Source organism: Oncorhynchus clarkii, chromosome 6 (assembly GCF_045791955.1).
Source record: "Oncorhynchus clarkii lewisi isolate Uvic-CL-2024 chromosome 6, UVic_Ocla_1.0, whole genome shotgun sequence".
Taxonomy (NCBI): Eukaryota; Metazoa; Chordata; class Actinopteri; order Salmoniformes; family Salmonidae; genus Oncorhynchus; species Oncorhynchus clarkii.
The window spans coordinates 8,521,724-8,541,463 of NC_092152.1; the positions used below are offsets into that span (position 1 = coordinate 8,521,724).

A 19,740-nucleotide genomic window follows, 5' to 3' on the forward strand; every position below is an offset into this window, starting at 1 on the left:
GACAATAGAGACAAACCATATGTCTGCTGCTCAGATCTGACTGACAATAGAGACAAACCATATGTCTGCTGCTCAGATCTGACTGACAATAGAGACAAACCATATGTCTGCTGCTCAGATCTGACTGACAATAGAGACAAACCATATGTCTGCTGCTCAGATCTGACTGACAATAGAGACAAACCATATGTCTGCTGCTCAGATCTGACTGACAATAGAGACAAACCATATGTCTGCTGCTCAGATCTGACTGACAATAGAGACAAACCATATGTCTGCTGCTCAGATCTGACTGACAATAGAGACAAACCATATGTCTGCTGCTCAGATCTGACTGACAATAGAGACAAACCATATGTCTGCTGCTCAGATCTGACTGACAATAGAGACAAACCATATGTCTGCTGCTCAGATCTGACTGACAATAGAGACAAACCATATGTCTGCTGCTCAGATCTGACTGACAATAGAGACAAACCATATGTCTGCTGCTCAGATCTGACTGACAATAGAGACAAACCATATGTCTGCTGCTCAGATCTGACTGACAATAGAGACAAACCATATGTCTGCTGCTCAGATCTGACTGACAATAGAGACAAACCATATGTCTGCTGCTCAGATCTGACTGACAATAGAGACAAACCATATGTCTGCTGCTCAGATCTGACTGACAATAGAGACAAACCATATGTCTGCTGCTCAGATCTGACTGACAATAGAGACAAACCATATGTCTGCTGCTCAGATCTGACTGACAATAGAGACAAACCATATGTCTGCTGCTCAGATCTGACTGACAATAGAGACAAACCATATGTCTGCTGCTCAGATCTGACTGACAATAGAGACAAACCATATGTCTGCTGCTCAGATCTGACTGACAATAGAGACAAACCATATGTCTGCTGCTCAGATCTGACTGACAATAGAGACAAACCATATGTCTGCTGCTCAGATCTGACTGACAATAGAGACAAACCATATGTCTGCTGCTCAGATCTGACTGACAATAGAGACAAACCATATGTCTGCTGCTCAGATCTGACTGACAATAGAGACAAACCATATGTCTGCTGCTCAGATCTGACTGACAATAGAGACAAACCATATGTCTGCTGCTCAGATCTGACTGACAATAGAGACAAACCATATGTCTGCTGCTCAGATCTGACTGACAATAGAGACAAACCATATGTCTGCTGCTCAGATCTGACTGACAATAGAGACAAACCATATGTCTGCTGCTCAGATCTGACTGACAATAGAGACAAACCATATGTCTGCTGCTCAGATCTGACTGACAATAGAGACAAACCATATGTCTGCTGCTCAGATCTGACTGACAATAGAGACAAACCATATGTCTGCTGCTCAGATCTGACTGACAATAGAGACAAACCATATGTCTGCTGCTCAGATCTGACTGACAATAGAGACAAACCATATGTCTGCTGCTCAGATCTGACTGACAATAGAGACAAACCATATGTCTGCTGCTCAGATCTGACTGACAATAGAGACAAACCATATGTCTGCTGCTCAGATCTGACTGACAATAGAGACAAACCATATGTCTGCTGCTCAGATCTGACTGACAATAGAGACAAACCATATGTCTGCTGCTCAGATCTGACTGACAATAGAGACAAACCATATGTCTGCTGCTCAGATCTGACTGACAATAGAGACAAACCATATGTCTGCTGCTCAGATCTGACTGACAATAGAGACAAACCATATGTCTGCTGCTCAGATCTGACTGACAATAGAGACAAACCATATGTCTGCTGCTCAGATCTGACTGACAATAGAGACAAACCATATGTCTGCTGCTCAGATCTGACTGACAATAGAGACAAACCATATGTCTGCTGCTCAGATCTGACTGACAATAGAGACAAACCATATGTCTGCTGCTCAGATCTGACTGACAATAGAGACAAACCATATGTCTGCTGCTCAGATCTGACTGACAATAGAGACAAACCATATGTCTGCTGCTCAGATCTGACTGACAATAGAGACAAACCATATGTCTGCTGCTCAGATCTGACTGACAATAGAGACAAACCATATGTCTGCTGCTCAGATCTGACTGACAATAGAGACAAACCATATGTCTGCTGCTCAGATCTGACTGACAATAGAGACAAACCATATGTCTGCTGCTCAGATCTGACTGACAATAGAGACAAACCATATGTCTGCTGCTCAGATCTGACTGACAATAGAGACAAACCATATGTCTGCTGCTCAGATCTGACTGACAATAGAGACAAACCATATGTCTGCTGCTCAGATCTGACTGACAATAGAGACAAACCATATGTCTGCTGCTCAGATCTGACTGACAATAGAGACAAACCATATGTCTGCTGCTCAGATCTGACTGACAATAGAGACAAACCATATGTCTGCTGCTCAGATCTGACTGACAATAGAGACAAACCATATGTCTGCTGCTCAGATCTGACTGACAATAGAGACAAACCATATGTCTGCTGCTCAGATCTGACTGACAATAGAGACAAACCATATGTCTGCTGCTCAGATCTGACTGACAATAGAGACAAACCATATGTCTGCTGCTCAGATCTGACTGACAATAGAGACAAACCATATGTCTGCTGCTCAGATCTGACTGACAATAGAGACAAACCATATGTCTGCTGCTCAGATCTGACTGACAATAGAGACAAACCATATGTCTGCTGCTCAGATCTGACTGACAATAGAGACAAACCATATTCCGTCGTGTTTTTAATCTGACAAAAAAAAACAGCATACAAGAGGTTCTCTGGGGGTGAAGTTTCAACTAAAACAGCTCCTGTGTTGATTTCCTTTAGCCTGTGTGAACTGCGTCCGCTGGTCAAACACCGGGCTTTACCTGGCCTCCGGAGGAGATGACAAGTTGGTCATGGTGTGGAAGAGAGCTGCGTACGTACCACACACCCACCTAATCACATGCTGTGTTTGCTTGATATTTTCCTGTAATATTGTGCCATTGCAACTCGTCATGTAAGTCACACGCATCAAAACTTATTCCCAGAGAGAGCCGGGTGTCTGCGGGTTTTCGTTCCTCACTTGTACTTAACGAATTATGGTCACTTAGTAGTAAGGAAGGGGATAAACCCCCAAAAACAGCCGTCACTAGGCCCTCCGTGGAATGAGTTTGACACCTCTGATGTAAGTGATTTTCTGTGTTTACTTGAACAGCTTCATTGGACCGAGTACTGTCTTTGGGTCGAGCAGTAAATTGGCCAACGTGGAGCAGTGGCGCTGTGTGACCATACTGAGAAACCACACAGGGGGTAAGCTGTCTGCTCTATGGAAAGATGGACTGCTCACAGCTCGGACAACGCTCTACATTTACATTGACAGTCGTTTGCCTTTGGGCACATCCCGTCTCTGTTTTCAGATGTCATGGATGTGGCGTGGTCCCCTCACGACGTGTGGTTAGCCTCCTGCAGTGTGGACAACACCATTGTGATCTGGAATGCTCGCAAATTCCCAGGTGCGAGCCAAACGAGAACCACTGTTTTTTGTTGTTGTATTTGTGAGTTATTTCTCACACAACCTTGTTCATCTTCCCCCCCCCCAGAGATAGTGGCGTCGCTGAAGGGACACACAGGCCTGGTGAAGGGGCTGACGTGGGACCCTGTAGGGAAGTACATCGCCTCCCAGGCTGACGACCACAGCCTGAAGGTGTGGAGGACCATGGACTGGCAGCAGGAGACCAACATCACCAAGCCCTTCAACGAGGTGAGCTCCACTCTGCCAAGCTGACAACTTTCCACACAACACAGTTGGGGAGTATTCATCAGTGCCAACTTTAGCAAATCACTTTGCAACGACAAATGTTTTGAAACAAAAAATGAGATAGGCGCACGACTGTCAACATAACAGTCGCCGTCAATATTGGCTGATCCCTGGCCGTGACCCCACTTTCCGAGGTTGTCTCGGGTGGAGTGGGATATACTTAAAACAAATGTCAAATCCACGCATGTATATTACACACTTGTACATGTGTGAAATAGCACAAATGTAAGCACCCACCATGTTGTTGGTATTATTTTTATACTATTAGACAAAATCAGGTGTCACTTTTCGGCCCGTTTGCTTCTATTTAGTTCCTATTGAGGAGACCCCAGCTGTCACTCTCCCTTCTCGGGATTGATGTTTGTCATTTCTGTCGTCCCAACTCATTGACCACTAACTCCCTGTTCTCTGCTCCTCTCTGTGTTGTTGACCAGTGTGGGGGGACCACTCACGTGCTGCGCCTCAGCTGGTCTCCCGACGGACAGTACCTGGTGTCAGCCCACGCTATGAACAACTCAGGGCCCACCGCTCAGATCATTGAGAGGGACGGCTGGAAGACCAACATGGACTTTGTGGGCCACCGCAAGGCTGTCACTGTTGTGGTGAGAGCCCGTGATCATTCAATCAAATGTATTTTATTATGTTATTTTTACATTAGCACACAACGCAGAGCACAGTGGCTAGGAAAAAACTCAATGGAAGGCAGGAACTTACAGAGGAACCAGGCTGAGAGGGGTGGCCAGAGGCAGGAACCAAGGAAAAAACCTAGGGAGGAACCAGGCTTAGGGGAGTGGCCAGAGGCAGAAACCTAGAGAGGAACCAGGCTCAGAGGAGTGGCCAGAGGCAGAAACCTAGAGAGGAACCAGGCTCAGAGGCGTGGCCAGAGGCAGAAACCTAGAGAGGAACCAGGCTCAGAGGAGTGGCCAGAGGCAGAAACCTAGAGAGGAACCAGGCTCAGAGGAGTGGCCAGTCCTCTTCTGTGGACTCTGAATAACATTAATGGATTCTTTCTTTTGGACTCCACCTGGAATCCCTTACAACATAGTATTGATTTGTATTTTTGTACATTGCCACGAGAACTTACATGTCAAGGCTTTCTGGTAAACACACTTATTCTTGTAATGGTGGATATTGACTAGGAATCTGAGTAATATTGCTTTATGTGCAAAACACTTTCCGAAGTGTGTTGTCACAGCAACACGCTATTATGAAGCACGTTTGGAGGAAAGATCCTTCCACAAGCTTGCAGGCGCTGACATAAGCTTAGAGAGGACACAACTGGGATGGCATTTCAGCTCTACAATCACTTATCCCTCAGGCTCCCAATCACCTCTCTCTCTCTCTCTCAGAAATTCAACCCCAAAATCTTCAAAAAGAAACAGAGGAATGGGAGTTCTCCCAAGCCAAGCTGTCCCTACTGCTGCTGTGCTGTGGGAAGCAAAGACCGCTCCCTCTCCGTTTGGGTAAGAACCGTCTTTACGTCAGAGACAATACAACCAGTGGATGGTGATAGCTTTGATGTCATCCACGTATTCCTGTGGAAAACTCCCGATGGCGCATGAAGTAGTTGAATTTGAAGTGCACGGATCATGGTCGATGTAGTCACTTTCATCAACCGGGAGCCTCCTCGTAGCCTGCTGGCACGTGATTGGTCTGTGTCAGTATGTGGTCCCTGTATGATGACAAATGTAGTAGTCAGAATAGATCGCTATTTAATTAAATATCTTGATTCGTAGCGAACTTTAAAATAATTAATGTCGGGATCGAACTTGATCAGAATCAATTCCTTTTAGAGCCCAAAACCAGGGTCCCTACATTTGGTTTGGCCGTTCTTGCGATCAGAATTTACGTAGGCTGCTCTAGAGCAAACCAGGGCTTTTGGCAGAGCTAGGTTGCTACGCTTGTGACTTCACGCTCCAGACTGGACACTGGGGTGCCTGGTCTGTGTACAGGATTTGTCAGATTATCCTTCATACCTCATTCAAACGGACATATCCACTAGCAAAACAAATCCGTTTTCTTGTTTTTGTTGTATTGATTGTTTTAATTGCATCTAATCTATTCACACATTTTAGACGGATAGTGAGACCCACCCTCCATCAATGTGTCTCCACAGCAGTATGTGTACATGTGAATGTCTCTGTAGAATCCCCAACAACATATTTGACAGATCTATTTTAATGAACTGTACCAACTCTGTTTTGTGTGTGGGCGTTACCTCTCCGTTTTCAGCTGACGTCTCTGAAGCGCCCTCTAGTGGTCATCCACGACCTGTTCGATAAATCCATCATGGACATCTCATGGTGAGAGTACCCCCTTCCCCACCCTCACTGAATTCATCTACTTTGACATATAATACATGTCTTTAGAGACCGATAGTCTGTTTCTTAGCCGGCGTGCCAGTCTGTTTCTTAGCCGGCGTGCCAGTCTGTTTCTTAGCCGGCGTGCCAGTCTGTTTCTTAGCCGGCGTGCCAGTCTGTTTCTTAGCCAGCGTGCCAGTCTGTTTCTTAGCCTGGGTTTGATGATATTAGTTTTCTTCAAAGTGTACGGTGGGAACGCTGTTAGTTACAGTGTGTGGTGGCGTTTTGCTCCCTGCTCCACTTAGGACCCTGAATGGGCTAGGTATCTTGGTGTGCTCCATGGACGGTACAGTGGCATACCTCAACTTCTCTCAGGACGAGCTCGGGGACCCCCTCAACGAGGACGAGAAGGTCAGCCAACTGCTAATGTCCTTTGACGTGACCCAACCAGTGTTGGGGTCAATACCACGACTTCAATTCCCTCTTTCTGTACTCTCTGTAAATATAAAGTTTCCCCCAAAAGCTTTAGAGCGAAGGTGCCAATTATATGTCTCACAACAACCCAGAACACCTGTAGAACAGCAAAGTGCTTAGTTTAGAAAATTTCAGTTCACATATACTTTTTCTCCCCCTGCTGTGGCACTGGGCCGTCACGTTAGCTTTCAAGAAGTTCCCCCCAGATCTATAAGACATTTGTCTAGTGGACTATGAGTTGATCTTCTAGCTAGCTAACACTCCTCCATCCAGAACGCCATCCACCAGAACATCTATGGTAAGAGCCTGGCCATCACCACCGAGGCCCAACTCTCCACCACCATCATCGAGAACCCGGAGATGCTCAAGTACCAGCAGGAGAGGCAGCGTGCGGAGCAGGCCAACCACAGGATGACCCACGAGGCCCAGGCCCACAAACTCACCAGCGTGGTCAACGGAGAGTCCCTGGAGGACATCCGCAAGGTAGGATGGGCCAGCTAGTTTCCCCTGGGTACAGATCTAGGATCAGCTCCCCACAATCCTAACTATTAGTGGGGAATCTGCAAAACTGACCCAAGATCAGCATCTAGGGCATGGATGACATCCGCAAGGTAGGACAGGCCGGTATGAGGGTTTGGGTCAATTCGAGAACATTCAAATAGTAGACTGAAATTACAATTCTCTTCAATGCTTTTAACAAGGTACTTTTGGAATTGGAATTTGGTTTACTTTCGGAATTGACTGGAATTTAAATGGAATTGACCCCGACCCTGATAAGTACAGATCTAGGATCAGCTTACCCTCCCCAATCCTAACCTTACCCATTAGTGGGGAATGTGCTAAGTGGACCCTAGATCAGCGTGTAGGGGCATCTTCACCCTACTCTGCACGGCAACAATGCACCTCAGAGCAGGACCAGTACAGCACTACAGTCTGATTAACACTATAACGGACCAGTACAGCACTACAGTCTGATTAACACTATAACGGACCAGTACAGCACTACAGTCTGATTAACACTATAACGGACCAGTACAGCACTACAGTCTGATTAACACTATAACGGACCAGTACAGCACTACAGTCTGATTAACACTATAACGGACCAGTACAGCACTACAGTCTGATTAACACTATAACGGACCAGTACAGCACTACAGTCTGATTAACACTATAACGGACCAGTACAGCACTACAGTCTGATTAACACTATAACGGACCAGTACAGCACTACAGTCTGATTAACACTATAACGGACCAGTACAGCACTACAGTCTGATTAACACTATAACGGACCAGTACAGCACTACAGTCTGATTAACACTATAACGGACCAGTACAGCACTACAGTCTGATTAACACTATAACGGACCAGTACAGCACTACAGTCTGATTAACACTATAAAGGCTAGGCCAGCCCTTTACAGCTTGGTTTGGCATCTTACGTAGTTGCTGGAACGGAACATGAACGTGAAAAGAAAATGTCCAAGCCAGAACCGCGTGGTTCCGGTCGGTCCAATAATGTGAGTCAGGCACACATGCTCAGCCCAATATAGCTGTCACTTAGTTCTCCGTGTTGCAGGTGTTCGGTTCTCTCCACTGTTTGATTTACAATGACATTTATTGTATTTCTTTGTCATATCCCTACATTTTGAATCCATTTGGCTTCATTGAGGGGATGTAATGAAATGATAGGCATGTAGAACATCAATTCATATATTGATGTCAACCATTAACACCAATGCATAACATTGACCCACAGCTCCCTTGTATGGTTCTGTTTAGGGTTGGAATGTTCCGGAAACATTCCCAAAACCAGTTTTAAAGAAATCCTGGTTGTAAGATTCCTGGAATTACGAGAAAATCTGAGAAATCCTGCAATTGAAATTTCTGGGGGAAAAAAATGAATTTTGCAACCCTAGTTTTCTGTCTTGATTTTGTTTTGTCACCTTTGTCCATGCATTGTCTCGACAGACTTGCTCTCCCTGAAAGGCAGATATCAGGGCCTGTATTCATTAGAGATATTCCAGTAATTTGACATATATTTAGATATTAGTTTCCTTACTTTGAAAGCTGTCTATGGACAAGGATTAGCAACATTTGCAGATACATTTCCCATGTAAATCAATCTCCCTCTTAGCATGTATCAAATTTCATGCTGAACTGTCCCTTTTTAAACGTCTCAGACGTTTATATAATCTGTCCTTATAGTCGTATTCATCGTGATGTAAAAGGATAAACTGATCCCAAATCAGCACTCCTGCTTTTAGGCGCTTGATACACCTGGCACAAGATCTAGGATCACTTTTGTCCTTCTTGATTTTTAATGATCCTAGATATAACTGAAGGAATAAAACATGTGGGGGGGAGAGAGAGAGACTGAAGGAACTGTAAAATATGAGAACAGCTCTCATTTGTTAACAAGACAAATGGACATGAGAGTTGAGAAGTCAGTTGAGATGAGTTGGTATTATGTTGTCATGCATTCTGTGGTCTTGCACATGTTTTAATGGTCTCTTACCATGGATATTTGTTTTCTTCTCCTAGAACCTGTTGAAGAAACAGGTTGAGACGAGGACAGCGGACGGCAGGAGGAGGATTACTCCTCTCTGCATCGCCCAGCTCGACACAGGGTAACTCATACGCCTCTGATACACCTTTTCCATTTATTCTATTCCAGAAATTACAATGAGGCCCTTCCTCCATCAAACAAAGCAGTTATACTATAGAACTCATTTTTAAGACGGCTTCATTCTATTTTGGTTTTAATACGTTTTTTTTGCGGGATTCTTTTTTTTTTCTCCGACGTTAAAGACATGCAAATACATTTTGTTAAAGCCAAATGACATACAGTTTCATACGTTTGTTGCGTTCCCCAGCTAGAAAAGCAAATAATGTCGCTCGAAACAGTCACTGACAATCAACCAAACAGGTGGGGTTTTATGAGGGGTTCTGAAAGACACTCATGGGGGTGTCCACAGAAAGTTGACTAGCAACAACAACCAGGACCTAAAAGACAACCAGGACCTAAATTTGCCCAAGAAGAGGTAAACAAAAGAAAAACCCACATAAAGACAGGAAGCAAACCTAAAAGGTGGAGCAAAACAAAATCAGACTCAGGAATGTTTTTCTAGAAATAAACTAGGGAGAGCCAACTAAAGGTTAACCCTCCACATCTATCAAGACAACTGAAGAACTGGACTGGCCAGCACAGGTGAAACACCTTCCCACTAACGAGATGGAAACCAGCACAAGTGTAACCCATACTGACTAACGAGGTGACACCAATCGTCGTGCCCTATGCGCTAATGAGCTATATGTGCTAAAGTCCAACCTCAAAACATAAATGAAATAAACAAAGCCTGTAACACCTTCCCCCTTAAGACGACACATATATCCTATAATTTTTGTTGGACAGGCTTGCTCAGTAAAGCTCTCAACATAGACTTCAAAGTCTGATGAAATCTCTCAAGAGCACCTTGATACTCTGGGTGGAAGGCACTAGAGGGGCTGTGGGTAAAACCCAACTGTTGTAGCATTTGCTGGAAGACCTTTGACATGAAATTCAAACCTTGCCCCCCTCCCCCCCCCGCGCTACCTGCAGAAGTCCAAACGTTGAGCATCATTTCACCGGGGCCTTAGAAAAATACTGTGAGCCGAGATTATCCTCAGTGGAATAGCCTTAGGCGAATGAGTGGCAGCACACATTATGGTTAAGTGGTTACAACTCTTGGCTTTGGGCAAAGGACCAACACAGTCCACCAAAGCCCTGTCGAAAGGTTGGTCAAAAGCAGGAATAGGCTGCAAAGATGCAACCGGTACAGCTTGTTTCGGTTGACCAAATACGACAGGATTCACAGTAAGCAACAACATCCTGTTTCAGACCAGAAGAAGTTCCCCAAATACCTCAGTATCCCTTGTCGAAGAGTAACTGGAACGACAATTTTGAGATACACAGAGCCAATCGTCTTTCCCAGAAGTGGCGCGAGAACGCCATTTCCTCATTAGAACACCATCTCTGTCAAAGTAACCCACACAAACTTCATCCAACTCCTCTGGACATATCTCAGCAAAAAGAGAGGAGAGGGAATCATCTTTACTATTCCGTAATCAGCTGCTGCTTCCTAAAAAACTGTCAACTGAAGGGAACCCTCTCTTCCTTCAGCGGTCCTACGAACTCGCTCACCTTTTGGGGTTTTCAAAGGAGTGGCGAAATCAGGATCACCTATAAATGTCTGGGACAGATTGAATATAGTGGGATCGCTGACGTCCTCCTCAACACCAGACTTGTTCCCAGTGACATTCTTAGACATAGCATGTGTAACGGAACACACTGGGAATATTCTAGGGTACTTTTCTGATAACCCATCAGGTTCCTCTCGTCTGGGTTGCTTTGAAACGACAGGATTTAGCACGACCTTCGAACCTTTCCCACAAGAACACCTTGGAGAAGCAGTGACCAAGTACATTGCGGCCGTTTAAGGGATGTGGCAATCCGCTCAAACAGTCAAATATACATCCACCTCCTTTTCGTTTGGTTGTTCCGCCCCAGATCAAACTGTTTTGAGGGTGTAGGATGGCCTGAATGGATCAGGAGTACGTCCAGATCGATCTCTTTTGAGGGTGTAGGATGGCCTGAATGGATCAGGAGTACGTCCAGATCGATCTCTTTTGAGGGTGTAGGATGTGCTGAATGGATCAGGAGTACGTCCAGATCGATCTCTTTTGAGGGTGTAGGATGGCCTGAATGGATCAGGAGTACGTCCAGATCGATCTCTTTTGAGGGTGTAGGATGGCCTGAATGGATCAGGAGTACGTCCAGATCGATCTCTTCCAATCAAATGGCATGCGCACTTTCTCCTTGTTCTAGTCTGGCTGCACATTCTCCTTGTTCTAGTCTGGCTGCACATTCTCCTTGTTCTAGTCTGGCTGCACATTCTCCTTGTTCTAGTCTGGCTGCACATTCTCCTTGTTCTAGTCTGGCTGCACATTCTCCTTGTTCTAGTCTGGCTGCACATTCTCCTTGTTCTAGTCTGGCTGCACATTCTCCTTGTTCTAGTCTGGCTGCACATTCTCCTTGTTCTAGTCTGGCTGCACATTCTCCTTGTTCTAGTCTGGCTGCACATTCTCCTTGTTCTAGTCTGGCTGCACATTCTCCTTGTTCTAGTCTGGCTGCACATTCTCCTTGTTCTAGTCTGGCTGCACATTCTCCTTGTTCTAGTCTGGCTGCACATTCTCCTTGTTCTAGTCTGGCTGCACATTCTCCTTGTTCTAGTCTGGCTGCACTTTCTCCTTGTTCTAGTCTGGCTGCACATTCTCCTTGTATGGCTGGACGCTCATCTTGTCTTTCCTTGTCCTCCAACTCTAATTTCTGTTACCATGTTGCCTTTAGCACTACCTCAATTGTATGTCTATGTTTACGCTACCAAGCGTAAAAATAAAAAAATACATTTTCACCGTCCTCCCTCAATGGGGTTTACTGTACCACCACCCGTAATACCCTTTTCACCATCCTCCCTCAATGGGGTTTACTCTACCACCCGTAAGACCCTTTTCACCGTCCTCCCTCAATGGGGTTTACTCTACCACCCGTAATACCCTTTTCATCATCCCCCCTCAATGGGGTTTACTCTACCACCACCCGTAAGACCCTTTTCATCATCCTCCCTCAATGGGGTTTACTCTACCACCCGTAATACCCTTTTCATCATCCTCCCTCAATGGGGTTTACTCTACCACCCGTAATACCCTTTTCACTGTCCTCCCTCAATGGGGTTTACTCTACCACCCGTAATACCCTTTTCATCATCCCCCCTCAATGGGGTTTACTCTACCACCCGTAAGACCCTTTTCATCATCCTCCCTCAATGGGGTTTACTCTACCACCCGTAATACCCTTTTCATCATCCTCCCTCAATGGGGTTTACTCTACCACCCGTAAAGACCCTTTTCACTTAGTCTGTGGCTTTATTTTTTTATAAACCTGTACCTGAAAGGTACCCATGTGGGTGCAAACTGAAAATGGGCAAAGCAACTAGTAAGGGGTTATAAAAGACCCATCATGGATGCCCACTAGGTTTGCCTCAGATTTTTTCCGAAACACAATTTAGGATAGGGAGTAAAAAGAATATGGAGCAAAACAAACAGGGGAAACCATAACAAATCAGGCTTCTTTCAAACTTAAAAGGTCGAGCTTAAAAATCACACCTCAGCTCACGTGAAGTGTAGCTCTCCCAACATCTCTCACGCTCAACTGGAGCACTGGCCCAGCCCATCTTAAATATCACCTATGCTAACACGGGTGAAACACCTTCCGACTAACAAGATGGACAAGCCATTACAGGTGTAGCGCAGTTACTAACGAGGTGACACCAATCGATGCCCCCTACGTGCTAACACGTTACATTCAAAATAGATCAACTAAACCTGTTACACATTTGACAAATAATTGTCAATATATTACATTACCACGGGGATAGTCTTGTTTATGTTAGTTTGAAGTCTCACTGTTTTTGTTTGAATCCTCAGGGATTTCTCCCCAGCCCTCTTCAACAGCGTTCCCATCCTCCCTGGGTCGGCCAGCCAGCTCACCTCCCAGCTTTCCTCAGACTCCAACACGGCCACCTCCAATTTGGACCCCCTATCCACCCCACTGGGGAGCAAGGCCCCAGATGACGCCAAAGACAGGTCAGTTGTCCTGTCTGTCTAGTCTTCTCTGCCATTCTCTCCTCTCCATCTCTCTTTCTCTCCTGCTCTGTCTGTTAATTTAATATTTTGCTCTCCCTCTCTTTTCCATTCCTGACAGTGTTTCCGGTGCCACGGCCCAGGCCTCGTCTCTTAACACCACAGCCATGAAGTCCAACCTGCTCCTAACTACCTCCACCAAGATGGAGCCGATGAAAGCCCTTGACTCCAGGTTCACAGAGAGGTCAAAGGTCATGCCCGGGGTCACCATCTCTATGGCGGGACTCACCCCGCTAGACAGGTAAGGGAACAGAACCACCAATAGTCTTTATGATCAGTCAACAGTTGCTGATTTGAGGCATACAATGCTGGAACGTTATTGGTCGTTTCCACATCTGATATTCTTGTTATCTGAACACGGGAAAAATAAATCGGTTTAGGACGTACATATGTTCCTATGAACACAACAAAAACAACAGATTGAATGCTAGCCTTGTTTTTAACGGAGCAATCCACCTTTGATTGACACTTCTTGGAATAGATGTTAAGTGATGACCAGTTTCTTTAAAAAAATATATATATATATATATATTTTCACTGAACTAGATTGATCTGTTTTTGTTCTTTCCTTGTTGACTGGGACTTGGAGGTTGTCTCTCTAGAAAGGGCATCTTCATTCAGGTCAATGAGGCCATAATGGGTGGACAAGTGAACAGGAAGTACAGCTGGAAATGTCCCCATTAAACAGGAAATAGAGCATGAAGTGTCCCTGTTAACCTGGAAATAGGGTAGAAAGTACATCGTTCAAATTGGGCTCAACACACAACTCAACCCTCCTCACAAAAAAAGTTAATTCAATATTTTCCAAGCATTGCTTCGCCTATGATCATATATGAGGAAACACTACTAAGGCGATCGGGCATGGGTTAATGGAACACGTGGTGAGTCTATTTCTGTGGTTGTTGTCCTCCTGTTGTAGAGTGAAAGACAGCGGCACTTTAAAGGAGCTCAAGGATGAGACGAGCAGCGACAGCGAGGACAAGATGGTTGTGGTGAAGTCCCCCTCCTTCACCAAGAGGAAAGCCCTCGACGTGGACGGAGGGGACAACCAGTTGGAGAAGAGGAAGGCCCTAGACGTGGACGGAGGGGACAATCAGGTGGAGAAGCGGAAGGCCCTAGACGTGGACGGAGGGGACAACCAGGTAGAGAAGAGGAAAAAGGGACGGCCCAGGAAAATGGACGCGAAAATGATGATGCCTGTGTCCCACCAAACCTTCCAGCAGGTAAGGCCAGTTGATTTCACGTAATCTCATGACTTTACATATTTTTTCTGATGGAAGATATGATAATATTCAAGATATGCTTGTCTTTGAATGTAATGGTCTTGATTGGATATGGGATCAACAAGCTGATTGGCTGCGTACGAAATGACACCCTTATTCCTATAGTGTAGGAATATTCAACCGGGGGTCCCCTATGGGTCCGCTGTGGTACGGCAGGGGTCAACAGTGAAGAGGCGACTCTGGGATGCTGGCCTTCTAGATGAAAGTTGCAAAGAAAAAGCCATATCTCAGACTGGCCAATAAAAAGAAAAGATTAAGATTGACAAAAGAACACAGACACTGGACAGAGGAACTCTGCCTAGAAGGCCAGCATCCCGGAGTCACCTCTTCACTGTTGACTTTGAGACTGGTGTTTTGCTGGTACTGTTTAATGAAGGTGCCAGTTGAGGACTTGTGAGTTGTCTGTAACTGTCCTCTTGCTCAGTTGTGCACCGGGGCCTCCCACTCTTTCTATTCTGGTTTGAGCCAGCTTGAGCTCTTTTATGAAGGGAGTAGTACACAGCGTTGTATGAGATCTTCAGTTTCTTGGCAATTTCTCGCATGGAATAGCCTTCATTTCTCAGAACAAGAGTAGACTGATGAGTTTCAGTAGAAAGTTCTTTGTTTCTTGCCATTTTGAGCCTGTAATTGAACCGACAAATGCTGATGATCCAGATACTCAACTCGTCTAAAGAAGGCCAGATTTATTGCTTCTTTAAACAGTACAACAGTTTTCAGCTGTGCTAACATAATTGCACAATGGTTTTCTAATGAACAATTCGCCTTTTTAAACTTGGATGAGCTAACACAACGTGCCATTGGAACACAGGAGTGATGGTTGCTGATAATGGGCCTCTGTAAGCCTATGTAGATATTCCATAAAAAATCTGCCGTTTCCAGCAACAATAGTCATTTACAACATTAACAATGTCTAAACTGTATTTCTGATACATTTTATATTATTTTAATCCACAAAAACAAGGACATTTCTAAGTGACCCCAAACTTTTGAATGGTAGTGTATGTCTGCATACACACATGCATACACACATGCATACACACATGCATACACACATGCATACATGCATACATGCATACATACATAAATACATGTACCAGATTTGCCAGTTCTTGCTGTGAAATGTAACCCCCTTTTCCACCAAGGCACCGGCAAGTTTCCGGACATTTCTGGGGGGAATGGCCCTAGCCCTCACCCTCCGATCCAATAGGTCGCAGATGTGCTCAATGGGATTGAGATCCGGGCTCTTCGCTGGCCATGGCAGAACACTGACATTTCTGTCTTGCAGGAAATCACACGGAGAACGAGCAGTATGGCTGGTGGCATTGTCATGCTGGAGGGTCATGTCAGGATGAGCCTGCAGGAAGGGTACCTTTTGAGGGAGGAGGATGTCTTCCCTGTAACACACACGTTGAGATTTCCTGCAATGACAACAATCTCAGTTTGATGATGCTGTGACACACCGCCCCAGACCATGATGGACCCTCCACCTATAAATCGATCCCGCTCCAGTGTACAGGCCTCGGTGTAACGCTCATTCCTTCGACGATAGACGCGAATCCGACCATCACCCCTGGTGAGACAAAACCGTGACTCGTTAGTGAAGAGTACTTTTTGCCAGTCCTGTCTGGTCCAGCGATGGTGGGTTTATGCCCATAGGTGACGTTGTTGCCGGTGATGTCTGGTGAGGACCTGCCTTACAACAGGCCTACAGGCCCTCGCTCTAGCCTCTCTCTCCAGTCTGAGCACTGATGGAGGGATTGTGCATTCCTGGTGTAACTCGGGCAGTTGTTGTTGCCATCCTGTAACTGTCCCACAGGTGTGATGTTCGGATGTACCGATCCTGTGCAGGTGTTGTTACACGTGGTCTGCCACTGTGAGGATGATCAGTTGTCCGTCCTGTCTCCCTGTAGCGCTGTCTTAGGCGTCTCACAGTACGGAGATTGCAATTCATTGTTCTGGCCACAACTGCAGTCCTCATGCCTCCTTGCAGCATGCCTAAGGCACATTCACGCAGATGAGCAGGGACCCTGTGTTTTTCAGAGTCAGTAAAAAGGCCTCTTTAGTGTCCTGAGTTTTCATAACTGACCTTAATTGCCAACTGTCTGTAAGCTGTTAGTGTCTTAACGACCGTTCTACAAGTGCATGTTCATGGTTCATTGAACAAGCATGGGAACCAGTGTTTAAACCCTTGACAATGAAGATCTACAGTACCAGTCGAAAGTTTGGACACCTACTCATTCAAGGGTTTTTCTACATTGTAGAATAGTAGTGAAGACATCAAAGTTTTAAACAAATCAAAATATATTTTAGACGCTTCAAAGTATTCACCCTTTGCCTTGATGACAACTTTTGGTGTTCGCTCAACCAGCTTCACGAGGAATGCTTTTCCAACACTCTTGGAATTCCCACATATGCTGAGCACTTGTTGGTTGCTTTTTCTTCGCTCTGTGGTCCAACTCATCCCAAACCATCTCAATTGGGTTGAGGTCGGGTGATTGTGGAGGCCAGGTCATCTGATGCAGCACTCCATTACTCTCTGTCTTGGTCAAATAGCTCTTACACAGCCTGGAGGTGTGTTGGGCCATTGTCCTGTTGAAACAAATGATAGTCCCACTAAGCGCAAACCAGATTGGGATGGTGCAGAATTCTGTGGTAGCCATGCTGGGTAAGTGTGCCTTGAATTCTAAATAAATCACAATGTCACGAGCAAAGAAACCCATACCATCACACCTCTTCCATGCTTCCTGGTGGGAACCACACATGCGTGGGACATCCGGTCACCTACTCTGTGTCTCACAAAGACACAGCGGTTGGAACCAACATTTTACAATTTGGACTCATCAGACCAAAGGATAGATTTCTACCGGTCTAATGTCCATTGCGCGTGTTTCTTGGCCCAAGCAAGCCTCTTCTTCTTATTGGTATCCTTTAGTAGTGGTTTCTTTGCAGCAATTCGACCATAATGGTGCCGACAGATATGGCAGCTCTGCTTCTAGCTCCTAAGCAACTTTGCAGTATTTTTTATTTTTTTTGTGTGTGTGTTATTTCTTCCTTTATTTGCCCAGAATGTTTTTTTTTGTGTTATTACATACAGCCGGAAATAACTTTTTGGATATCAGAGCGGCGGTATCTCACCAGGAATACGACTTTCCCGAATTGGATCCTTTGTTCGTACCTCCCAGGGCAATTGAACTTACCCCAGAGGCTGCTCCAAGATGCTGCCGGAGGAGAAGAGGTTTTCGGAGTGGACTTCTAGTCCGACAACATCCACTCCTTCCGAGTATATTACTCGCTTATGTTCAGTCTCTGGACAATAAAGTAGACGAGCTCAGGGCGAGGAGCTCCTTCCAGAGAGACATCAGGGACTGTAACGTACTCTGTATCTCAGAATCATGGCTCTCTCTAGATATACTGTCCCCGTTCATACAGCCAGCTGGGTTCTCAGTTCATCGTGCAGACAGGCATAAAGAACTCTCCGGGAAGAAGAAAGGCAGGGGGGTATGTTGAATGACACCTGGTGTGATTGTGGTAACATACAGAAACTCAAGTCCTTTTGTTCACCCGACCTATAATACCTCACAATCAAATGCCAACGTATTACGTCCAAAGAGAATTCTCTACGATTATATTCACAGCCGTGAATACAAAGGGAAAAACAGCCACGTCGCAGACAGACTTCTTGCTCCCGAACAAGCTAAACACCTTCTTCGCCCGCTTTGAGGATAACACAGTACCACCGGCGCAGCCTGCTCCCCACTTGCTTCAAGATGTCCACCACTGTTCCTGTACCCAAGAAAGAAAAGGTAACTGAACAAAATAACTATTGCCCCGTAGCACTCAATTCTGTCAGCATGAAGTGCTTTGAAAGGCTAGCTAAGGATCATATCACCTCAACCTTACTAGACACCCTGGACCCACTTCAATTTGCTTACCGCCCCGATAGATCCACAGACAATGCAATCGCCATCACTCTGCACACTGTCCTATCCCATCTGGAGAAGAGGAATACCTATGTAAGACTGCTGTTCATTGACCATAGTTCAGCATTCAACACCATAGTTTCCTCTAAGCTCATCATTAAGCTCAGGGCCCTGGGTCTGAACCCTGCACTGTGCAACTGGGTCCTGGACTTCTAGACGAGCCGCCCCCAGGTGGTGAAGGCAGGAAACACCTCTACTTCGCTGATCCTCAAACACAGGGCCCCCATAAGGGTGCGTGCTCAGCACCCTCATGTACTCCCTGTTCACCCATGACTGCCTGGCCACGCATACCTCCAACTCGGTCATCAAGTTTGACGAAAACACAGTTGTTGGCCTGATTATCAACAATGACGAGACAGCCTACAGGGAGGAGGTGAGGGCCCTGGTGGAGTGGTGCCAGGAAAATAACCTCTCTCTCAACGTCAACAAAACAAAGGAACTGATTGTGGACTTCAGGAAACAGCAGTGTGAGCACGCCCCTATCCACATCAATGGGACCGCAGTGGAGAAGATGAAAAGCTTCAAGTTCCTCTGTGTACACATCACTGACGATCTGAAAAGGTGCAACAGTGCCTCTTCAACCTCAGGAGGCTGAAGAAATTTGGCTTGGCTCCTAAGACCCGCACAAACTTTTACAGATACAGCATGACAGGACGCTCTTAATTGTGTATCACTGCCTGGTACGGAAACTGCACTGCCCACAACCACAGGGTTCATTAGAGGGTGGTGCGGTCTGCCCATCGAGTCACCGTCTTTTACCAAATAGGGCTATCTTCTGTATACCACCCATACCTTGTCACAACACAACTGATTGGCTCAAACGCATTATGTAAAATAAATTCCACAAATGAACTTTTAACAAGACACACCTGTTCATTGAAATGCATTCCAGTTGACTATTTCATGAAGCTGGTTGAGAGAATGCCAAGTGTGTGCAAAGCTCTCATCAAAGCTAAAGGTGGCTACTTTGAAGAATCTCAAATATAAAATATATTTTGATTTGTTTAACAATTTTTATGGTTACTACATGTGTGTTATTTCATTAGTTTTGATGTCTTCACTATTATTATACAACCCTTGAACGAGTAGGTGTGTCCAAACATTTGACTGGTACTGCATTTCAATCTATTAATTAAT

The 19,740-nt window shown here is 45.4% G+C and overlaps 1 protein-coding gene across 1 annotated transcript in view; it reads left to right on the top strand.

Moving 5' to 3' along the window:
- Nucleotides 1-19,740, top strand: part of LOC139410590 (histone cell cycle regulator a) — a 43,346-nt gene that overhangs the window by 1,553 nt on the left and 22,053 nt on the right. The window contains exons 4-16 of the mRNA XM_071155889.1: nucleotides 2,850-2,940; nucleotides 3,220-3,314; nucleotides 3,422-3,517; nucleotides 3,605-3,765; nucleotides 4,257-4,424; nucleotides 5,172-5,285; nucleotides 6,055-6,125; nucleotides 6,428-6,533; nucleotides 6,870-7,079; nucleotides 9,144-9,229; nucleotides 13,125-13,283; nucleotides 13,402-13,581; nucleotides 14,260-14,563. Coding sequence (XP_071011990.1) covers nucleotides 2,850-2,940; nucleotides 3,220-3,314; nucleotides 3,422-3,517; nucleotides 3,605-3,765; nucleotides 4,257-4,424; nucleotides 5,172-5,285; nucleotides 6,055-6,125; nucleotides 6,428-6,533; nucleotides 6,870-7,079; nucleotides 9,144-9,229; nucleotides 13,125-13,283; nucleotides 13,402-13,581; nucleotides 14,260-14,563 — 1,841 coding nt within the window. The remainder of the gene's footprint in view (nucleotides 1-2,849; nucleotides 2,941-3,219; nucleotides 3,315-3,421; nucleotides 3,518-3,604; nucleotides 3,766-4,256; nucleotides 4,425-5,171; nucleotides 5,286-6,054; nucleotides 6,126-6,427; nucleotides 6,534-6,869; nucleotides 7,080-9,143; nucleotides 9,230-13,124; nucleotides 13,284-13,401; nucleotides 13,582-14,259; nucleotides 14,564-19,740) is intronic.